At 47.4% G+C, this 21,659-nt stretch overlaps 2 protein-coding genes across 2 annotated transcripts; both read left to right on the top strand.

Moving 5' to 3' along the window:
- Positions 1-1,477: 1,477 nt before the first annotated feature.
- Positions 1,478-15,342, top strand: inppl1b (inositol polyphosphate phosphatase-like 1b). Its single transcript, XM_040174487.2, has 27 exons — positions 1,478-2,960; positions 3,921-3,984; positions 5,749-5,887; positions 6,027-6,147; positions 6,471-6,611; positions 6,699-6,786; positions 6,889-6,966; positions 7,140-7,262; positions 7,379-7,493; positions 7,577-7,677; positions 7,757-7,859; positions 7,944-8,140; positions 8,906-9,023; positions 9,119-9,215; positions 9,314-9,452; positions 9,547-9,646; positions 9,806-9,894; positions 10,428-10,509; positions 10,819-10,908; positions 10,992-11,105; positions 11,194-11,282; positions 11,396-11,483; positions 11,970-12,122; positions 12,538-12,622; positions 13,027-13,846; positions 13,935-14,050; positions 14,286-15,342. Exons 1-27 carry the CDS (start codon positions 2,824-2,826, stop codon positions 14,377-14,379), a joined length of 3,681 nt encoding a protein of 1,226 aa, XP_040030421.2. The 5' UTR covers positions 1,478-2,823; the 3' UTR covers positions 14,380-15,342.
- A 2,806-nt stretch (positions 15,343-18,148) lies between these two features.
- LOC120817388 (P2Y purinoceptor 4) lies at positions 18,149-21,160 on the top strand. Its single transcript, XM_040173567.2, has 2 exons — positions 18,149-18,481; positions 19,082-21,160. The coding sequence occupies exon 2, from the start codon at positions 19,132-19,134 to the stop codon at positions 20,194-20,196; it is 1,065 nt and encodes a 354-aa protein (XP_040029501.1). The 5' UTR covers positions 18,149-18,481; positions 19,082-19,131; the 3' UTR covers positions 20,197-21,160.
- The last annotated feature ends 499 nt before the right edge of the window (positions 21,161-21,659 follow it).

Here is a 21,659-nt window from a genome sequence, read left to right on the forward strand (position 1 = left end):
TGGATTCTCAGCGTTCAGTCTTCTCTGTGTGAGGTTACGCTCAGTCGCATAAGCCCCTTACGCTTAATCTGATGCCACTTTTGGCGAGCTCTTTATATAGACCGTCAACATGGTGCCTCAAAGGGCTGCTGACTTCTCCCACGGCAGTAATGCCCTGTGGTATTAGCGCTTCTTAACAACGCTCATTTACAACACACAGCTTTAGCGTGTCCTTAAGTTGAGGCTGTGTTTTGTGTGGTTAGAAAAGGAGACAATCAGATTGGACTGATGGCGAACTGTGTGACGCGTCACCAGGTTGCATGAAGTCATAAATCGACAGACAAACGCGCTGAGTACCAAGTTGGTGATGAAGGGGAGCTTACCGGTTTCTGTTAGTTACGCGGTGCAACTCCAATGTGACCTTTCTTCAACTCGCCGCCTGTGTGATGAGCACAACGCACCCACCAGCCGATGCGTATTATTCACACGGCTCGCTGAGTGGGGTTGTTCTTTTTTTTTTTTTAAGCATTATCGTAGAACTAAATAAATGGCTTTTGTCGTTTATTATGAGATTTAAAAAAGAAGAAAAAGGTTTCTGAATGTGTTGTGGAGCTGAATATATTCAATAGAAAGCTCTAATCCTCTTTGCTGTCGGCACGCATTTTATGTAATCAAGTCCTGGCTCTGTGCCTGGCCTTGATGATACAACATACAGTAATGTTACGCATTTGATGGAGGTAGAGCACTATATGAGGACAGCTCCTCGAGCCAGTTAGGTTGTCTAGAACAGTGCTGATTAAATTCCAAATCGGATCTGACAGCCGGCGAGGAAGATGAAAGTGAGCCGGCGGTTCTTAGCGATGGAGAACATCTTGTCATCACGTCTCAGTGATCGGCCTCGGTATCCGGCCCTCCTCCTATGAGCGGAGCATTTAGGTCTGGATGGAGACGAGGTGTTAAGTTATCACTTAAACGTCCACAGTTCCCCCTACAAATACTAAACTAAAGCGAACAATATTGTTAGCTAATAAAACAATATAAGAAAAACTGAACTGAATTTCCATGACAACCCAAATTCAGACCGCTAAAGGTCAGTTTGTGTTTTAATGATCATCTGGAACGTGTTGTCATGACGACGTTCGCCCCGAGCACAACGCACAGCCGCAACGGACCACAGCAAAGTACGTCTTTCAATTGATGTGCTTTAGATTGCTTCACTGAGAAGCACTGATTACACACCGGGGCTGAAATGCGCGTGTCATCCCATTGGAATGCACTTGTTTTTACGGGGGCCGCGGTCGGTGGTCGGCACATTTCTGCTGAGTAGCGAGAGGAGGACCAGCAAATATGGGATGAAACGGCTTCCCGCAGAGTTGCGCGCTGCAGCTAATGGGGGGGGGGAGGGAAGTAGGAGGGCCGAGCGCCGGCCCGATGTTCTAGGAGGGCAAAAATAAGAAAAGCCAAGAATGATCACAACCATATGGAGGCTCCTTTTTCCTGAGAGGGAAGGAGAGAGCGAGAGGGAGAGAGAGAGAGGGGGGACGTTCTGGAAGGCTGACGAGAAGGAAACATTTGGGACGGGAAAAAAAAAAGAAAGGTGGAAAGAGAGTAAAGATGCCTGCCAAGGGGATGAAACATCAGAAGATAAAGATGATACAAGAAACATGAGGAAACCGAGGAATGCGGCAGCTCACATGTGTGTGTGCGTGTTTGTGTGTGTGTGTGAGGGGTAAAATGTGTTTTTCTATTCTGGAATTTGAGGGCAGGGTCTGAGGGTAGGAAACAGGAGAGAAGAAGGAGAACAAGGAAGCAGTCTGCTGTTCCGCACTCCGGTGGCGGATTGGAGCCGCTCGCAAGACTTCTCCCGGCCATGTCCGCCGTCTGGAATGTCCAGTCACTTCCTCTGTCTGCCCGGCGCTCCAACGGAGGGTTGTCCTCCCTCCCTCCCTCTGCCCTGACAGCACTCCCAGGAACCCGCCGGGGACCGAGCCAGCCACCCCCGACGGGACGCCGCTGACGGGAACATCCAGCATGAGCGCGAGACCCCCGGAGTCGCCCGCATCCAACTCGGACACGCTGCGAATGGAACCTGGGCTCGGACGAAGCAAAGGCGACTGCAGTCATCAGCTCGGCTTTTTGGAGGGTTTTCCTATTCCCCGTTCCATATGGCAGCGGAGCCGGGGAGTCATTTGAATTAGTCTGGTTCCTGTTGCATGCCTGTCTGGTTTTCAGCGCTGACCGAGTCCATCCTGTTTGTTTCCGCCCCTGCCGTTTGTTTGTTTTGCCGCTCTCGGTTCCCCTTTTGCTGTTGTTTGCACGTTTTGGGACAAGACGAGGGCTTGTTGTGTTTGTGGCGGAGCTTAAAGGCAGCGGCACCGCCTCAGGGCCGGCTGCTCCATTCAGACCTCCCTCCCTCCGCCTCCCTCCGCCCCCCTCCGCCGCGCCGCTGTGATGGTCCGTGTTTGTTGGAGCAACACACCCACCCGGGCGCAGCGGCTCTCCGCCGCGGGCTGAAACTGTGTCTCTCTCTGCAGCCGCGTCCTATCAGAAAGCTGCACTGGAGCTTTTGCCCAGCTCACCATCGGGTTGCCTGTTGATGCTTTATTCCTCCACCGCCACAGGATGTGCGACCACCAAGGAACTGTCAAGGACCCGGGAAGTGCTCGCCGGTGTATTGTGAAGAAAGGGATCATGGGAAAGTTCTAAACGCCAGCAGTACGCCTCAAATCAAACTCTGGCGCCGAAAAACATGGACGGCCCTCCGCCGGCTTAAACCCCCCCGGGTTAAGTTCATCGCCTTATGTGGATTATTTTTTATGAACACATCTCCCGACGTCGATCGCCATGGCTACGGCGGCGTGGTATCACCGTGACATCAGCCGCGTGCGCGCAGAGGACCTGCTGGCACGGGCAGGGAGGGACGGCAGCTACCTGGTGAGAGACAGCGAGTCCGTGCCAGGAGCCTACGCGCTGTGCCTGCTGTGAGTACACACAAACACACACACACACACACACACACACGGCTGGGGTCAGAGGTCGCCATCAGACAGAAATGCCCTGCCGCCGTACTTTTAAGCAGTCCCGGTTGTGAACTTGTTCTGTAAACGATTGTGCAGGCGTGGAGCCGAACTTAAAAGCCAGGGAAGTGGGACGGCCCTTTACTCACCAGACGTCATCCTTGTGAGTCCGATTTGATATGCTCCACCTTAATGAACGACTCACTCAGGACGTCCCGAAGTAGTAAAAGCTGCCCGATGTGAGACGGAACCGGTTTAACCCTAAAGCCATATCTCGCTCAGCTCGTAACTTTTGGTATTTCGACAAACGGGGTTGGAATCGATTCCTAGTCGGAACATTTCTGAAGAATCGTCCGTAAATCGCCCCCTCCCGCCATATCCATCCTCTGCCACCAGAGAGCAACTTTAAGGGATTTAACTTTAAGTGCCGACTCACACAAACATCCTCTCCAGACTAGCGCCCACCTCCGGCGGCCGGGCCCTGGCCCCGGGACTCCCCGTTTCCTCTCTCACCCCCATTTCTTCCCCGGGGCCCCTGGAGGAGGGCGGGAGCTCCAGCGACCGCACTACGCTGACTGCTCATCAGCCCGAGCCAGAGACATTCCTGAGAGCTGAGCCCGGCGCTCGCACAGCTCCCTGTCCCCCCCCCCCCCCCCCACCCCCTCGCCCCCACCAGCCCTTCGTTCTTTTCTCCATATGTCATTCCCTCTTTTAGTTTGTTGAAACATCTCCAGACATTGGATTCGGCCGTTCTGCTATCGTAGTTTCCCCCCCCCTCTGTTCAGGTAACCCTGAACAGCGGTCTGAAAACTCAACCCCGCGCCTTTGTTGAGAAAGTGTCTCAGACGTCCTCACTTGAGTGTACTTTCCCCTCATGAATGTTTGCTCTCAAGCGTGTTGTTGTTGTATTTCTGGTTTCCGAAGGTTCCAGCGTCACGTTCACACCTATCGCATCCTTCCCGACGCAGACGGCCATCTAGCGGTGCAGGTGAGACGCGATCTGTGTCTGTGCGCGCACACACACACACACACACACACACACACAGTGTGAGGCAGTGGGTCGGGTGGAGCTGTGGGCTTTACAATGTTTGTGATGTCGTGGGGGAGAACAGGAACGGGTTTGTGTTGTTGTTCCTACTCAAGCTACACACCACGTCACTGACCAACGGGTGTGCTCATTTGTTGTGGTTAATAAGGGGCTTGTTTGGGTGGAGGGTCATTTTATGAGTCTTGTTTGTGAGGCTCTGAGCAGCGGGCCATTTAGTCTGCAATTAGCCGCTGATAAAAACACACACACGCACAAGTCTGCAAGCGCACAGTGGGTGGGATGCACCGAGGGAAACACTTTCAGGGGCCGAAACCGCAAATCGTCTGGGGCTTTTTTTGTTGTTGTCTGCATATTAAAGTCCAATAACGAGTTCATTAATGATTGTCTGGCAGTGTTTTCTCCCGTGTTTTCAAGTGAAGGCCGTAAACTGAGTTGCTATTTCAGTTGTGTTTCCACTCCCATCAGTGTAAACCTCCAGTACGTATTTTCTGTCGCAGGCTTCCCCCTTTTTTGCTTATCCAAGATGGCCATGCAGATATTTCCGGGCCCGGTTTATTTTGGGGCCCTTTTCGCTCTCTCACTGTCTCTTATTCCTTGTCATTTCTTTTTAATTGGTTTTCAAGAGATTCTTGCGGTCTGAGAAATACTATTTGTGGAGTTCCTGGCAAAACTGACGTGCAGCTTAAAGCCAAAAAAATGGTTTCCTTTCACCGCAGAAGGAAAATGTCTATAAAAGACGGCGCAGGAAAAGAGCTTGCGTGGTGGTTAGCTTGTGGTCTAACGTGAACTCTGTGGATTTTGTGCACGTAGCGTTGTTAATATGCACGCACGCAGCACCTGTGCACAGTATGTGTGTTTATTCAATCTTACATTTTGCCTGCGCTGCATTCAGTGTCACTGAAGTGCAGCTCTGCAGGTGATTTGTCGGAAAGTTTTTTTTTTTTTGTCTGAAAGGGAATGCTTAACCACGTTGAAACATTACGGGACGACTGGTGCTGCAGCCGCGAAGCAGCTTTCAGCGACGTCATCTCTCCGGTCCGATGAAGGACCAGCAGCAGGCCGATTTTTATCACAGCGAGTCATCTGTGGCTTTTTTCCGTCATGCAAATAAATACTTCTGTTTTGTTCTTCCAAGCGAGATTTCGTGTGTGTGGAAACATCTGCTAGTAACCACATTAGTGTGCAAGCTAGAATTGGGCAGCTGTTATATTTTAATTACTTTTTTTACTTGAATTTTATTCGTATTATGCAAAATTTTTGGCGTAATCAGGCTTCCTGGGTTTCTTTAATTGCATTTTTTCTTAATTTCATCACCTCGGTTTTCCCCAAAAATATGTGTAGAAAGGACAAGAAAGTGAAGCTTTAATAAAACTTTATTAATTAATAAACTATAGAGCGAGGCATTTAGTCTGACAACTTATCTTTATAGCTGCTATGTATATTGTTTTCACTTACAAATCTGTATTGCACAAAGAAAGCTTATCAAAAGAATAATTCGAATTTAATAGATTTAAACAGCAACGAGTGTATTCAAAAAAGGTGTCATGTGACATCAGTGTGTTGCGTGCTGGTGCAGATGACGTCTCTCGTCCTCCACCGTGCACGTGGTGACGGTTTCTTTGGTCTTTCCAGTTTGTGTTTAAAGCAACGCATATGTGTCCATTATCACAGCGCATGTACTTACTGACCTTTTGCGTCTCACAGACGACACAGGGGGCGCAGGTAAGCTGCTTCCGGACCCTGGAGGACCTGGTGTTGGGGTACCAGCATCCCCACAAGGGCCTGGTCACTCCTCTGCTCCACGCTGTCGCCCGGGATGCGGACGGCGGGGAGGAGAGCTCAGGTGAGGCCGCCATCCGCCTGTCGAAACAGATCATCAAACGGTCCACGTCGTGCATTGCACGCGGTAAAAGATTCCTACCTGTTACTGCTGACTGTAGGTCATTATTGACATTTGGTTTACATGTTTTCTTCACGCACAGATGACGAGAAGCAGCCCCCGGGTCCGTCCTCGGTCCACGCTGTGCCTTCCGCAGCACCGCCGGCAAAACCAGCACCTCACGGCCTGTTTCTGGATGCGCTGCGGGAGCGGCACACATGCAGGTGGGAGTTATCGGTTTGACCAAAGGCGGTCCCTGCACGGCGTTAATTTAGCTTGTACACCTTTTAAAACCGAGAGCGGCTTCTTGCGAGTGACAATGTGTGCCTGTTTATTGGTTTGTGACAGGAGTCGATTCATGCAGTCGCCTAAATGTGCACCTGCTGGCAATCAAGCATGTAGGAATCGACATGTGAAACACTCTTTTTACACTGCGTCCAAAAACGGCACAGATAGTGTATGCTGTGTGTGGCCTTTGATGGCAGATTGGCTCTCACGCTTTCTAAAACTTTAAAATGAATTCTTCCTGTTTTTATGCCGTCGGCAGCGCCGCGGGTGACGTGATCGATCTACTCAACGACTACCTCTTCAGTGAGCTGCCTCTTGACATTGAGAATGTGCACCAAGGGGCCACGACTCTGTCCCACCTCAAGCGTACTCTGGGTACTGCGTGCCAAGGCTTAAACAGGTCAGCATAATGTAATGGTGTACTCCACACTCCACATCATAACCGGTGGATGGTCTTTATCAAAGGTTTTGTGTTGATCTGATGCAGCGAAATTGACGTGACCCTCTCAAGCCTGGAAACCCTGGCCAAGGTGTTCGACCATCCGAGCTGCTCTCTGACGCACACCAAGAAACAGGTCCGGTGCAGACCATGCAGCATAGCTCCTTGCATCACACGGTGACCCTCCTTCCGTCTATGTCGACTCACGACGCTTTATGTGTTGTGTTTTTGGAACAAGGGCCCTGAGATGGATATCGACAGTCTGCTGTGTAAGGTTTCAGCTTTGGTCAGCCTCCTTTCCTCACTGGAGAAAAAGGTGTGTTTATGAGGGTTTTCTACTGTGGCGAGATTCTCATGTGATGTGTGATTTCTAGGAATATTGAACAGGTCACAGTCCTCCAGCTTAAGGTTTTAAAACAAACGTACCAGTTCGTTTGTGATGGACTACAGTGGTGAAATGGTAACGCTGCGAATCCTCTGACCGCAAAGGTGTTACAAGCGTTGCAAGATGCGGTGACCAATCACAATCTGGCAGTGCAGCCTAACCCCGCCCCTCCCGAACCGGCACCTGTCAAGAACCATGCCGGACAGCTGCCAGTTCACTCCTTCCAGGTAAACCAGGGTTGCATAAGTTGAATGTAATCCTTTTTCATCAGATATATCATACAAATAAGACCATATATGTTGTGATGTAAACGTGCAGACGGTTGTCTTGTTGCTGCGTCCAGGTGAAGATGGTGAGGTACGGCAGACAGGCGGTTTCGGTGGACGTGGACGCGGGAGTGCTGCTCTTCGACAAGAAGTCTGGTTCCTTTGGTGTAGAGAGGGTCTCGCATGACAGAAGTAGGAAAAGAGCACATCACGTTGCTCTCGTGTGAGATAGACGTGCGTAATTACCTGTGCTGCCGCGTGTTGTTGTGTTCAAGTCCTTCAGATCGTCACCTTCCAGAGCAGTCCGGCAAAGTTGCGCATGGTGGTCGACAGCCGCCACACGCCGCCGCGGGAAATGACGTTCGAGAGTGCGCGGGTAAGGAAAGAAACTGGCCTTAGTTTTTAACCGGAAACTGTTCCATCATTCTCTCTGCCGCTGTCGTCTCTTCTTCCAGAAGCGCGACGCGTTCTGCCGACTCCTCCAGCTGACGAAAACCAGGCACTCCCAGCTGAGGGAACCCGACGTGATCTCCGTGTTTGTCGGCACCTGGAACATGGGTATGACCGTGAATGCGACGACCCTCTCTTTCTCCCGCTGAGCAGGGATTGGAAGGATCATCTTTTGGGGTTTCTATTCGTTAGGTGGTTCCCCTCCTCCCCGCAGCCTGCGGTCGTGGGTCACCTGCTGCGGTTTGGGGCACACGCCGGACGAGTCGACCGCCTCGCTCCCGCACGACATCTACGCCTACGGGACTCAGGAAAACCCTCAGGGGGAGAGAGAGTGGACGGAACACATCAAAGCGACCCTTCGCAGCAGCACGCACATTGACTTCAGACAAGTAATTACCTCTGACCCTAACCCTCTTTTTTTATGCTTTTTTTAACTTGTGTTATTTTCACAGAAGAAATTTTATTGATCACAATCTGATTGAGCACTTATTTTTTTTCAACTGTCTGTTGTGAGCTCTGCAACTTTAAAATGATGGTGGATATAAGATTTACACCCAATGTTTTTGCTAAATTATTGCTAATTAGCAATTTTGGTGACAATGTTAATGTTATTAATCTAGTAATTCGTTTTATTTTCTAATAATAATTCTAATAATAAATATATCTGTCTATATCTATACCAAAATTTGCAGATATGCATTACTGCAAATGAATAATACCTTAATAAAGCATACAATTTTAAATCTGCAATTGTCTATATATATATATATATATATATATATATATATGCCAATTTAGAGCTTGTATTTTAACCTCATGTAACTCAGTGCTTCTTTAAAAAAATTGTATTAAACCTCAAGTAAAACCCTTAAATGTTACATTTAGTGGACCTCAAGTATATCGGTCAGCATTTAAGATTGTTTTTTTTTAAATAAAATGAGGGTTTCAGCAGGTCACAGGAAAGGATTATGAAAGTGCAAAATATTTTGTCATTGGAGATTAGAATTTCATTTAATTAATTCAATTCCTAGTGTGTGTTTTTTTTTTTTTTTACAAAGATCTTTATTAAATCGAGAGCAATTAAATGTAGTCTTCTTTGACCGCAGGGAATCTGTTGTTGTGTACTGGTTGTAACGTGGAGCCTTGTCCTGTAGGTGGCAGTACAGTCTCTGTGGAATATGAGGCTGGCTGTGTTTGTAAAGCCGGAGCACGAGGGCCGCGTCAGCCATGTGCACACAGCCAGTGTGAAGACCGGCTTGGGAAACACATTGGGTAGGCGTCCCCCCCCCCCCCCCCCCCCCCTGATTAATGGAAGATTTGTGTTTATTAACCTGAAGGTCTGAGGTTGAGCGTCTCTGTTATTCCAGGAAACAAGGGAGCTGTCGGCATCTCCCTCCTCTTCAACGGCACATCTTTTGGGTTTGTTAACTGCCACCTGACGTCTGGAAGTGAAAAAGTCCTGAGGTACATTAGCCGTATAAATATGTGAAACACGACGCACATGTGCTCCTGCTTCACGTCTGTGGCTTATAATCGTCTCTCACAATGCACGTCGCGTTCAGGAGGAACCAGAACTTTGTGGACGTCCTCAGACTTCTCTCTCTGGGCGACAAACAGCTCGGTGCCTTCGACATCAGCCTGCGCTTCACCCACCTCTTGTGGTGCGGAGACCTCAACTACCGACTCGACTTGGATGTTCAGGTAGAACCGAGCCTCTCGTTTCGCGACCGTTGAAGGCGGTTGAGAAAATATCCGAGGGCATTGACGTCGTTATCGGTGTCTTTGCTTCTGTCAGGACATCCTGAAACACGTCTCGAGGAGAGAGTTCGAGGAGCTCATGTGTGCCGACCAGCTGACCAGAGAGAGACACAAGAGGAAGGCCTTCCTCAATTTCAGTGAGTTCTTTGTTATCAGAGAAATGTGGTACGAGCACTTTAAAACCATTTTACAATAATAAAACAAAAGTTGCCGCTGTATAGATGGATACCGTTTCACATCGCCTCCCCCTACTTCACTCTGTACTCTTGCTTTTTGTTTTGTTTATCGTGGTTAAGAGGAAGAGAAGATCGCATTTCCACCCACATATCGGTATGAGCGGGGCTCCAGAGACTGCTACCTGTGGCAGAAGTACAAGACTTCAGGAGTGAGTCACTTGTCGGTGACGCAACAGCGCGTCTGCAAAACACGATGATGTGGACTGAAAAAACATCTGCACTTTCCGAGTAGATGCCAATATTAAGGCTTTAAGATCCGTGGCTTTAGATGATGAGGAACACAATACATTCACTGTACTCAGGAAATAATCTAATAATGGAAATGGAGGCATGAGAACCTATTTGCAGTGTAAATTAAACGCAGTCATTCATAAACAACACATTTGTTAGACAATGAGATTTCCATCATTTGTGTTTTAGACTAATTACACAAAATATGTAATACGTACTGAACCAAGTGCAGCACAGAACACATAGAATATCCAGCTTCCTTCAGACATTTTAATAAGTAACTTGATCCCTTTTAGGGGCTCCCACGTCATAGGGAAATGACAGCGTCAGATACAAATAGGAGCTCAACACTTCTTCTAAAAAGGAATTTCACTGCAAACGCTCTCTTTTTATCCGGTAATTTGACTTGTGGCACAACACCGTTGATTGGTGGCTGGATCTCTTTTCGCAGGTGCGAGTTAATGTTCCGTCGTGGTGTGATAGGATTCTGTGGAAGTCCTACCCAGAGACACACGTCTTGTGCACTGCATACGGTAAGATCTGGAGCTTTTGAAAGAAGCTTTGAGCTGAGAAGCAAAGGGCCTTAGTGAGGCGTAAACTAAATTAGATATCCGTGTTTTTTAACCACTGCAAAAACGAGAGCAGCCCGCAAAACGGTCAATCGCTGCATCCTGGTCTGTGGTCCGTGAAGAATAAGAATCCGTTCCTCTCTTTCTGACTTTTTGACAGTAGCAAAACCGCTTTCCGCTCTCACATCTGGTGAAATATTGCTGACGGCTCATGAGCCACTGCGGGTGTGTTTAGTGTTGTCATTGCGTGGCGTCGTGGATTTGTCTCTCCAGGTTGCACGGATGACATCTTCACGAGCGATCACTCGCCCGTTTTCGCCACGTTCCAGGTGGGAGTGACGTCCCGGCTCGGCGGCAAAGCAGGTACCGCCATTGCGGAACGCGCGGAGCATGACCGCATGCCGTCGTTAGGAAGAACAGCCTTGTTATGCATTTGTCTGGCGCAGATACGCACGCAGGCGTGGAGAAGGCCTGGATAGAGCTGGAGGGCATCGAGGCCATCGTGAAGACGGCGAGCAAGGCAAAGTTCTTCATCGATTTCCATTCGTCTTGCCTTGAAGGTACGCCGTCACGCGAACAACCACGTTCTACAGGAAGCCATCGTGAAGGAAGAGATGACACGGATTCGTTCTCGTCTTTCTCTTGCAGAGACGCGGCGCTCGAGTGAGAACGACTCCCAGAGGTGTGATGTTCCCGGATTTCCCAAACTGGGCTGGTCCTTCAAACAACTGCCCAAGGTTAAAAGAGGCTCATTTGGAAACGGCTGAAAATATTGTTCGTTCTTTCTTTCTTTTTTTTTTAAAGTCGAACTCTAAAGTAAGTTGTTGTGATTTGCCTTTGTCTGTCATAGCTTCTTCCAATCATGTCTGACATGGAGTATCTTCAGGATCAGCACCTGCTGTTGTCTGTCAAGTCATGTGACGGGTTTGAGTCCTACGGTTGGTCACATTATCTTCTCCATTCATAACGTTCCTCTATGAATAAAAAAAAAGAATAGAAATCATTTCATATTTTTGGATAAACTTGCACAAATTTATCCAAAAACATGCAATGATTTACATTCTTTTTTTTGAATTAACAATGCTGTATGCTAATATTGGTAGTTTAATCATTTCTCAATAGGGTTTGCAGCTCTTGGCTCGAGCTCCAACAATTTGCATTAAAATACTTGAGACATTTATAAACATGTGTCAAGGATATAAGACATTTTCTACTGACCTACGTTTTTTTTTTTTGGATCATTTCTATGCAAAAGAAAATAAACGTTCATAATAAAGGGAATGGTTTACGGTATCTTAAGGCTTTTAAGTGTTGTAAATGTTCTTTTATCAAATGCAGTAGTTCGTGTCCAGTTCTAAGCGACCTGTGACGTTGACCTCGACACATCAGCGTGAATTGTCTAGCGACTCCTTCTTTTCGTGCAGGGGAATGCTGCGTGGCTCTGCGCTCACTCACCGGCGCATCGGAGCAGTTTGAGACCTGTTTGAGTCACAGAGGCGAGGAGATGGGCTCCATAAGAGGACGGGTCAGGGTCCACGTGCCCAAGGACAGACGAGGAACTCGGGAGAAGACCTACGGTGGGTCCCGCCGGAACCGGTCCCCTCTTGCCCTCGGCCTTGCTTTCTCTATCGCTTCCCGCTAAACTTTCATCTCCACTGTGACTGGATTCTTTGACTCCCTTGTGAGTTTCACGTCGCTTCCTCTATTTGGTTCCTCAATGATCTTTGTCTTGGCTTTACACTTGCTAGTATCTATTGGCCGCTTCCTCTTTTGGCTCCCGATTGACTGACCAGATGCATCCTGTGACACAGAGACAGGATGGATGAGTGTTGTCTCGTCAGGTCAGGCACTACAACAACACACACACACACACACAGACACCACCATGCTGTTTGTTTGCAAACTGGCATGGCCTTTGGTCTACAGACACCACTTTGAGGAAGTTTTGCTCATTGTGAAACCCGTTGATTTTCTGTGATTTCACTTTTTCAGAGTGGTTCTATTTTGAGAAAGATGGCAAAGGTCCCGAAAGGGGACAAATTAAGTCTCCTGCGTCTACAGGAGCCCCAATAAACAGGTGAGGGTTCTTTAAAAAACAGATAAACGTCTCCAATCCTCTGCCATGTCATTAACCAGCCATGTACCCACTTTTACAAAAGCAATTTATTATTTTGGTGTTTTACAAAGTTACCGGACGCTCGAAGAAGACTCATTTTCCACCTCATGCTGTTATTTGGAAGAAAGAAAAAAACTTGCTTCCCAAACCCTGTCAACGGCGATACAGTGTAAATGATTAAATTGATACTACTAACTGAAGCCACCTGCCCGGATCAATGCAGACCTTGTGTATTTTAGCACAGTGCCACTATTGATCCGAACGCTCGCAATGCTAACAATGGATGCCAGCGAACACAACGAAATCTGGCAAAGAATGAGTGAGAATTGAGGACACATTCAGTAACTTCACATCGTTCCTTGCAGGACCGTGGCAGCTCCTGGCAAACCAACACCGAGCAGCTACACCAATCCAGCCTACTTCATCTTCGAAGGGGTGTCGGTGCCCCGCAGGGTGGAGGAGGCTCTCCCTCAGTGTCGGGACTCGCTGGTGATCTGGTCTGGAAATGAGGCCTTGCAGCTCCCGAAAATCTCAGCACGTAAGGAATTCGACAGAGGACCCTGTCGCAGATCAGATTTCGCAGAAATTGAAATTCCAGTCGTCCTGCCCCAGTACGCTCCGGCCAACAACGTCCATTCGCCACACCCCGGCTCCTCCTATCAGCTTTTCCCGGCTAAGGACCCATCGCCCGCACCCCCGACCTCAAGCGACGCCACGTCTCTTTACCAGGACCAGACCTCACACACCAGAGACAAATACCAAGGGGGGAAAAAAATTGTTGATGACTCCGTACTGCCCGAAAAGAACTTGAGGAACTTGTATATGAATCACACAGCAATCATTAGGGAAAAAGCCAGAAGGGATCAACATCATCATCATCAGCAGCAGCAGCAGCTTCTCCCAGAAAGGACCAAACCTGTGTGGGCGGCCGAGGCGCCGTCAGCTGTCCCCTACGTTCCCGCTCAATCGCCACATTCTCAGGTCTCTGTTCCCTGGATGGGGGATCAGCAGCTGCCGGGACCTTCGGGAGACAACTCCCTCACTGCTTTGCAAATGGCAAAGTCCCTCAGTGAAGTTGACTTCTTCCTGCCAGTGCAGAGAGTGCCGTCCATCCCCGACCACGGGCCCAGTTACAGGAACGGCCCCACCTTGCATGGAGATAGAGGCTACAGCTGGGAGAAAGAGGTAAGACGCCGCACTCGGGCAGTTTTTAGAAAGGTGCAATTGCTGGTTATCGGTTACAATAATATCTGTCCGCTTTGTTTGAACGCAGGTGTCGGTGCTCCAAGGGGCACCAGAGACTGTGCGGGAGCTTCTCAGTGCTCTAGGTCTTCAGAAATACACCCTGGGACTCAGCCTGAATGGATGGGATGATCTGGATTACTTCAGGTAAAATCTTTTTGGAATAACGGGCTCCACAAGCGGCACTTAAGTCGGGTCCTAGTTGCTGGATTTCAGAGCGACGCTAATACGTAGCTTCTGCTACACAGAAACCAAGCGTGGTATATTATTCTGTAGAGCGCTCGTAAGACAAGACGCGATCTTTTGACCAGCACGCGTGTGACTGTCCTGCGCACGAACCGTGCAGGCGATCCACATTTAAACAACAGTTACTTCCCTGCAGCGGCATCACTGAGGAGGATCTACGCGCCGCAGGAGTGACCAACCCTTCGCACCGACGCAGGATCCTCGAGAACCTGCCCAGCAACTGGAACTGACCCACGGGAAGGAGTCCGAGTGCTCCCCGGGCCAGAAGCGCCAGAAGCGAGGTCTGAAAGCGGGCCGGACTGAGTGGATGCCGGTCGCATCGGCTGTACCTTTTCACCCGCCCAATCGATGGTGCAACGTGGGTTTGTCTGCGCCGACACAGCGCAGGAAGTACCCGTCGGCACAGTCTGCTCTATTCATCCGTCCGTCTTGACGGATAATGAAAGCGCCGGGTGATGTGGATGGAAAACTTCATTTGTATCTGCAGTTATTGACACAAGGGCTCATTGATTTAGCTTCAATGCTTTTTTAAATGGCTATGAAAATACAGTCCTTTCATTTCCAGTGTGCACTCAAGGTTAGTGTCTGTCGTTCACCTTCATCCCTTCTACTGTGTGCTTTCCATTACTCTGCGATTATTGAGCCTGGATCTGCGCTTGTAAAAGCCTCCTATTAAACCTATGGAGCATAAAATCCATAGCTGTGTACATCTACCGGAACAGCGTCTGTAAAGTTGGTATAGAAGGACCTGCAATATATCGGATTGTGTTTACTGTCTCATAATGTCGCTATCATGTCACTTAATCAGTACCAATGTCCACTGTGCATGTTTTATGCATCCATTTATTTTAAGTGCATAAAGCGATCAGTGTTGTTTAATGGTGTCTTATTGCTGGAAGAGAGAAATCACTTTGAGTCTAGATCATCGGCAGAGGTGTAGCCGACTTACTGCTCTAACAAGGCAAAAGGAGAAATGCAACAATATTCTACAGAAAAATATTTAACCCATGGGGCTATTATTTGCTAGATACTTTGCATATCCACAGCTAAAAGATGCCACTCAACACTTTGTGTCACTAAGTCGAGCTAAATCATTTTCATCAAGTTGCAGCAAGATGTTCAGCTTACTGCGGAGAGAATATTCAATGTGTTTTTGAGTGTTAAAAAACTTAAATAAATGGGATTGCATTAGTTCTATTTGTAGATGACCGGCTCAGTTAAAAAACAGACCACTGGTCCTAAAATGACCAAATATTCCTCTCTGTGTGAGTGTCTGCTGTTGCTTGTATTCAGTAGTTACTCATTAAGGCCTGACCAAACACGTCCTTCTGTCCTCTGACAGCAGGTTTGCATACTGACTGTAGGGTTGCTGGGAATTTTGGCAAATGTGGGAAAGTATTGATTTATTTATTTTTCTCTTAAAACCAAGGTTTAGTGAAACTTGGGTTGGACATAGTTTTCTCAGCAGCACGCTTTAGTACATGATTATTGAATTATATTGACATATTGAAGTCTAAACATCCTCTCCAGATATGAAAAATGCTTTTCTTCATGTAATAATTGGAACAAAAATCTAAATAACCTTGTCAAAAGTCTGAAAATTCCCCATCCTCTTCTTCCCTTGAAAAAGGAGAATCCGTGAAATTGCATCCTTCTTTTCAAGAGTTTAATTTGCAACCTCCCTGACTTGACTGAAAAAAGGAATTCTTCCATTTCACAAATGCACAATGGACCTGGAAACCATAGTTGAGACTTCACATTATAATTCAGATGAAAGCACCGTCTCCTCATGTAAAACTCTGCTCACGTTTCGTTCTGCACAAGGTCAAACATCCGAGTGAAGAACTAATGATTAGAACACACTTTAGAGATGGAGGATGACTTCATTAACAGAACGTTCATCTGTTCATAATCTGATTTTAAAGTGGCAATCTAAGATTTTCTTTTAAATAGATGTCTTATCTTATCATTTTAGAGAAAGGGGGTGACACAATGGTGACTGAGCCCGTGACCCTCCGAGGAAGGTTCAGATACGCTTTCTTATTTATTTTCAGCATTCAGAACTATGTGACTGAAATGGATTTTCAATTCTGAAAAATATCATTTTGACACAAACTAAGACACCAGATGACTAAACTCTGAGAACATTTCTTTTGTTTTCACTTTAAAAAAAAAGGGTTTCCTGTGAATAACCGGCTTTGTCAGTGACCCACTCACATTCCACACTTCCATTTCAACAGAAACCCGAACAGTGCGCAGACACCCACACTGCTCGCACCAAGCTGACCATCCACACACACACACGCACACACACTCTATTACTTTACTTTCAATGCAACAATTTAAATTATTTCAGATTGTTACCACTCCTAAAAATATACATATATTAAATCAACTTCCACGTCCTGCCAAGATTTATCTGGTGTTTCAATTTACACAGAAATGTCTTTGCGTGTGAGCGATGCCGGATGTTCTCCTACTGTCTCTCACATCACAACAATATCATTCCAACAAAAAGTGTTTAGTCTCTGCTGGTGGTTTGGATACAATCTTGTTTGCGGCTGTGCGTCCATCGCACTTGAGCTTTTAGTAACTCATTAAGTGATCCCCTCATCTCCGTTTATAGCCTCTCCTATACAGCGTTCATACAGCTCATCCTCCCCCCGTTTTATTTGTTTATGATCGGACTTAATTCTTAATAATTACACACACCGGTTCAAAGCCTCAGATGACAAAGATTACTAAAGAGATGAACCTGTGGCTTCCTCGCAGATCCAGATGCAGCCTTTTATAGCAGCTCTAAGGAGTACTGTACAGCTGTGCAAACATTAACTTCCATAACATTTCAGCATTGAGTGCTATTGAGTGTTGTCATGGCGATGACTTTAACATCCCCCCCCCACCCCCGCAGTGCCGCAACAAAGTTCTTCCAATTCCTTCTGCCTTTGGTCTCTGACGGGTGGAGTTGGGATCCCCTCTCCCTCGTCCTGCCTCGGGTTCTTCTGAGTTCCTTTTCCCTTGAGGCCTCCACCTTTGTCTCTGGAGTAAGTCGCCGGGAGGAGGGCGGGAGGGGGGTCGGGGGCGGGTGAGGGGCTTTGACACAGTTGTGTTCCACTAATCAGAAGGTTGTTCGCTTGAACGCGGCCCTCCTTTAGTCTGACTACATGTTGAAGATACTGAAACCAAAAGCACGTGGCACCTTGCGTGGTGGCCTCAGTGTGTGCGTGTCTGAATGCGTCAATGCTGACTCGTGGGTTGCAAAGAAAGAGAAATGTGCATATAGTTGCTTTATCATTCCCTGTACTGTGGGGTGACTTTTTGGAGGTTAAAGGAATCGATGGTCTAGATCCATAAGAAGCTGGTGTTTCTTTGCTCCACAGTGCAGAAAAACTGCTGGATCACCTCCACGAAACATTGACTTCATGTAGCTTTGCTGTAAGTTCTTATCATCCTCGAGAAGCTGGTGACGGTTGTCAGGGGCAACCTGACACGTAATACCGGCCCGGGATGGTCCAAACAATAAACATAAATAGACACAAATAGACCAAACATGTCAAGTGCTAAAAACAAGAATACTATTTAAGTTTAAAATAAGTGTCCAGTGTATATTAAATAAAGAGCAGAGTGAAATCGACTCCCTCAGGTTTCCTCCCTTTTTCCCCTATGGGATGTTTTTTTATTTTTTGGGGAGTTTTTCCTGTGCCGATGTGAGGGTTTCGGGACAGAGGATGTGTACCGACTGTAAAGCCCTCTGAAGCCAATTTGTAATTTGCGATTTTGGGCTATACAATATAAAATCAATTCATCTGAATTTAACTTAAAAATAGAAAAATGACTTAATGTAACAAGATACAGTACAACACATTCCATGTTAAAGAGGCTGTTCTTAGTTAAAATAGTGTGGCTGTTGTGTTAAATACGCATGTATGCACTATTTACGGGGCACATCTGTGTATATATGTTGATATACGAGGCTCGTAAGTGACTCGGAGGACTCCTCATGGGGCGGACGGTTTTCCGTCTACTCAGCAGAGAGACTTCCCATTTCAGTCCTCCGGTGTCCGCGAGCTCCTCGTGTCTCCGACGCTCCCAACGACACCACTTCCTCCGGAAAGAAGTGAAAGAAAACTTCACTTTCACCGCCGGCGAGCGGGGCGACTGCTGGATCTCTGCCGGAGAAGTGAACGCGACTTCCCGCTGACGACGCGATCGGGAGCCGCTGATCGACGCGGTGGTTTCTGGAGGGGTGGGGGGGGTTAGTGTCCCGATAACTGTGTTTGTTTAACACGTGTAAGAACCAACAGTGGTGGAGAGTATCCGGGATTCTGAACGGTAAGAGTCACTTGCACTTTATCAGGTCATAAAGCTCATTCTCACATCGGAGAGTTTAACCAACTTTTAACTGCAATACATTTATTTTAAAGCTATCTAGTGCACAGTTACTCAAATACACTAGCAGTTAAAATAGCACCTACAACATGCCTTTATCTATGATAATAATGCCCTAGTAACAATATGTAGCCTATACAGTATTCATGTAGCACTCCGAAAAGGTTCCTTCCACACTACTAATGACCTGTTGGGACTTTTAAGTGTTTGTTGCTGATAATACTGTGCTTCAGGGCAAAGGAATACACATGTTTACACTGTTTTACTTAACTAAAGGACCTGGACTCAGGCCACCACTGTTAAACATCTGTATTCACCTTTAAATAATTATTTGTACGAGAATCAAGAGTTTTCAAGCAACAGTCCAAAAGCCCAAAAAATTCAGTTTCTGTTGTTGTAAAATACAGAAAGGCAGGAACCTGATAATTAACTGTTGTATAATTTCCGATTCATGTCCGTCAATTCTTTCATCCGTCAACCTAATAATAACTATGTGTGCAGTATCTTTCAATATAATCTAAAAGTCCTCTTCCTTCTTCAAAGGTTCAGTCGCCCGCTGGCTTGAAAGTGCTTCAGCGAGAAGTAGCATCACCATGGAGACGGTCATCAGCAGCCCCGCTGAGCGGAACCAATCGACGCCGTTCGTCACCATCTTCAACTCTAGCTGCCGCTTTGACGAGGAGTTCAAATACATCCTGCTGCCCGTGTCCTACAGCCTGGTGTTTGTGGTCGGCCTGGTGCTCAACGCTGCGGCTCTGGGGTTGTTCCTGAAGATGCGTCCGTGGAACCCCAGCACAGTGTTCATGTTCCATCTGGCCCTGTCCGACTTCCTGTACGTGCTCTCCCTCCCCACCCTCATCTACTACTACGCCAACCGCAGCGACTGGCCTTTCGGATTGGCCGCTTGCAAAATCGTGCGCTTCCTCTTCTACGCCAACCTCTACTGCAGCATCCTCTTCCTCACCTGCATCAGCGTGCACCGCTATCTGGGCATCTGCCACCCAATCAAGACGCTGACCACCGTGAAGTCCCGCCATGCCCACCTGGTGTGCGGCACGGTGTGGGCTGTGGTGAGCGTGTGCCTGGTGCCCAACCTCATCTTCGTCACCACCTCCAGGAGGGAGAATGACACCCTGTGCCACGACACAACCAGCCAGGAGGCCTTCGAGGAGTATGTGGACTACAGCTCCGTCGTCATGGTGCTCCTGTTTGTAATCCCTTTCCTGGTCATTGTGGCGTGCTACTGCTTGATGGCGCGGACCCTGTGCCAACCCAGACGGGGGTTACCTGCCGGCCGCCAGGGCGCCGCCTCCCACCAGAAGTCCATCAAGCTCATCGTGGTGGTGCTGGTGGTGTTCGCGTTGAGCTTCGTCCCGTTCCACGTCACCCGGACGCTCTACTACACCGCCCGCGTGTTAGGCCGTAACTGTGAATACCTCAACATCGTCAACTTTACGTACAAGATCACCAGGCCGCTGGCGAGCATCAACAGCTGTATCGACCCCATCCTTTATTTCCTGGCCGGGGATCACTACCGGTCCAGAATGATGTCCGTCCTGACGGGAGGAAGGCCGAAGACAAGCGTCCAGGCACGAGAACAGGAACAAACCCGGCTGAGCAACAAACATGACATCGAGCTGGTCTTTAAGAACCCTTAAGCAAGTGAAGATTTGAAGAGATAGTGGGAAAACTGTTGGACGAGACAAGTATTAAACATGTATTCAAGGCGTCTAGTCCTGGCTAAGCTAACGTTCCCATTAGCACATACAGATGCACCGGGTTGATTATTTTTGCTGCGGTGACGACAGGAAGAGAATCGGTTTATCGTAACTTTCACGTACAGTAAACGCCTTGAAACGTCTCCCCTACCGGTGTTTAACGACCATGTTTACATCCCCCTCACTTCCTTGGGAACTCAGCATTTGTAAGAAGTATAAAAGAGGAAGAGTGAGCGCAAAGTATCCGACCACAAAGGGGGTATTGCACCAAACTCAAGTCCTAACAGAAAGTATTCAAGCCATACTGTTCTTCGGTACCTATAATTGCAGAACAATAGTTCAGTTTTGCTTTCAATTTATAGGAAAATAATATGAGACACTTCCGTAAAATAGTTTGACACTGGTGGTCACAGCGGCAATAAAGTAAATTATTGAATATTTAGTCATCAGATCGTTTTCAGCAACGAGACACTCATCGACCCAAATGTTCAAGTTCATATCTAACCACAGATAAGAAAACGCCGAGCTATCGTGTCGGAAACGAGGCAATTATGAGTCAATCCTTCCCGTTGAATCAACAATGTCTGTGGCCACAGCCGGCGCAGCTCCTGATCCCAGCTGCTGTCGTCCCTCAACTTTCCCAGCTGTCTTTTGTTCAACCAGAGAAGCAAAGAGGCAGACTCGACAAGAGGGAGTCATATTTGAACCACCTACGCCTCGGTGTTGGGTCAGGGGATTTTCTCCTTTTTGCACTTTTAGGAAAGAAGCCACTTTCTTGTGGAACTCCTTGATGGTTTTGCTGGAGCGGATGAAGCTCCTTGTGTCATGTGTTAGCTTTATATTAAGTAAGAGCGATATATATGAGATGCTTTTGTATATGTATCATAAAGTTTTACGTGAGTAACTTGTGTTTACTGTCAGTCCCGTTTCGTCAGACCCGCTGCGTCGCCGAGCTCCAATTTCTGAGTCCGCGCTGCCTCAGAGAAAGAGAAATGTTAACTGATGAAAATCCTCTGAATGGTGAATTTAACCATAATTGAAGGAACATGATGCTTTCTTATTCACAGCTAAAACTGACGATAGGTCCATCCTTTTAATGCCATATCAAAGGTGCCACATTGGGGAGTTTTTTAAAAGTTGTCACATTACATTAATAGAAACCAATAGAATATTAACAGCACTGCAGTGGTATCCAGTGAAGGTCTTAGGGCTTATGCTTCTATTGATTATAGTATTAATAAATACTGTTTGGAAATACTACCCTATTGTGACGATACTGACAACATCTGTTGATAATGAAAATTAATCGCAGAGCGGTTTGCCAACAAGTCGGCTCTAGCATGCTCTTTACAACATTTGACCTTAATTCCACTCCACGGCCATGCAGCTCGTTCCCTCGCGCG

The sequence above is a fragment of the Gasterosteus aculeatus genome, chromosome 4, assembly GCF_964276395.1.
Source record: "Gasterosteus aculeatus chromosome 4, fGasAcu3.hap1.1, whole genome shotgun sequence".
In the NCBI taxonomy this organism is placed as follows: domain Eukaryota; kingdom Metazoa; phylum Chordata; class Actinopteri; order Perciformes; family Gasterosteidae; genus Gasterosteus; species Gasterosteus aculeatus.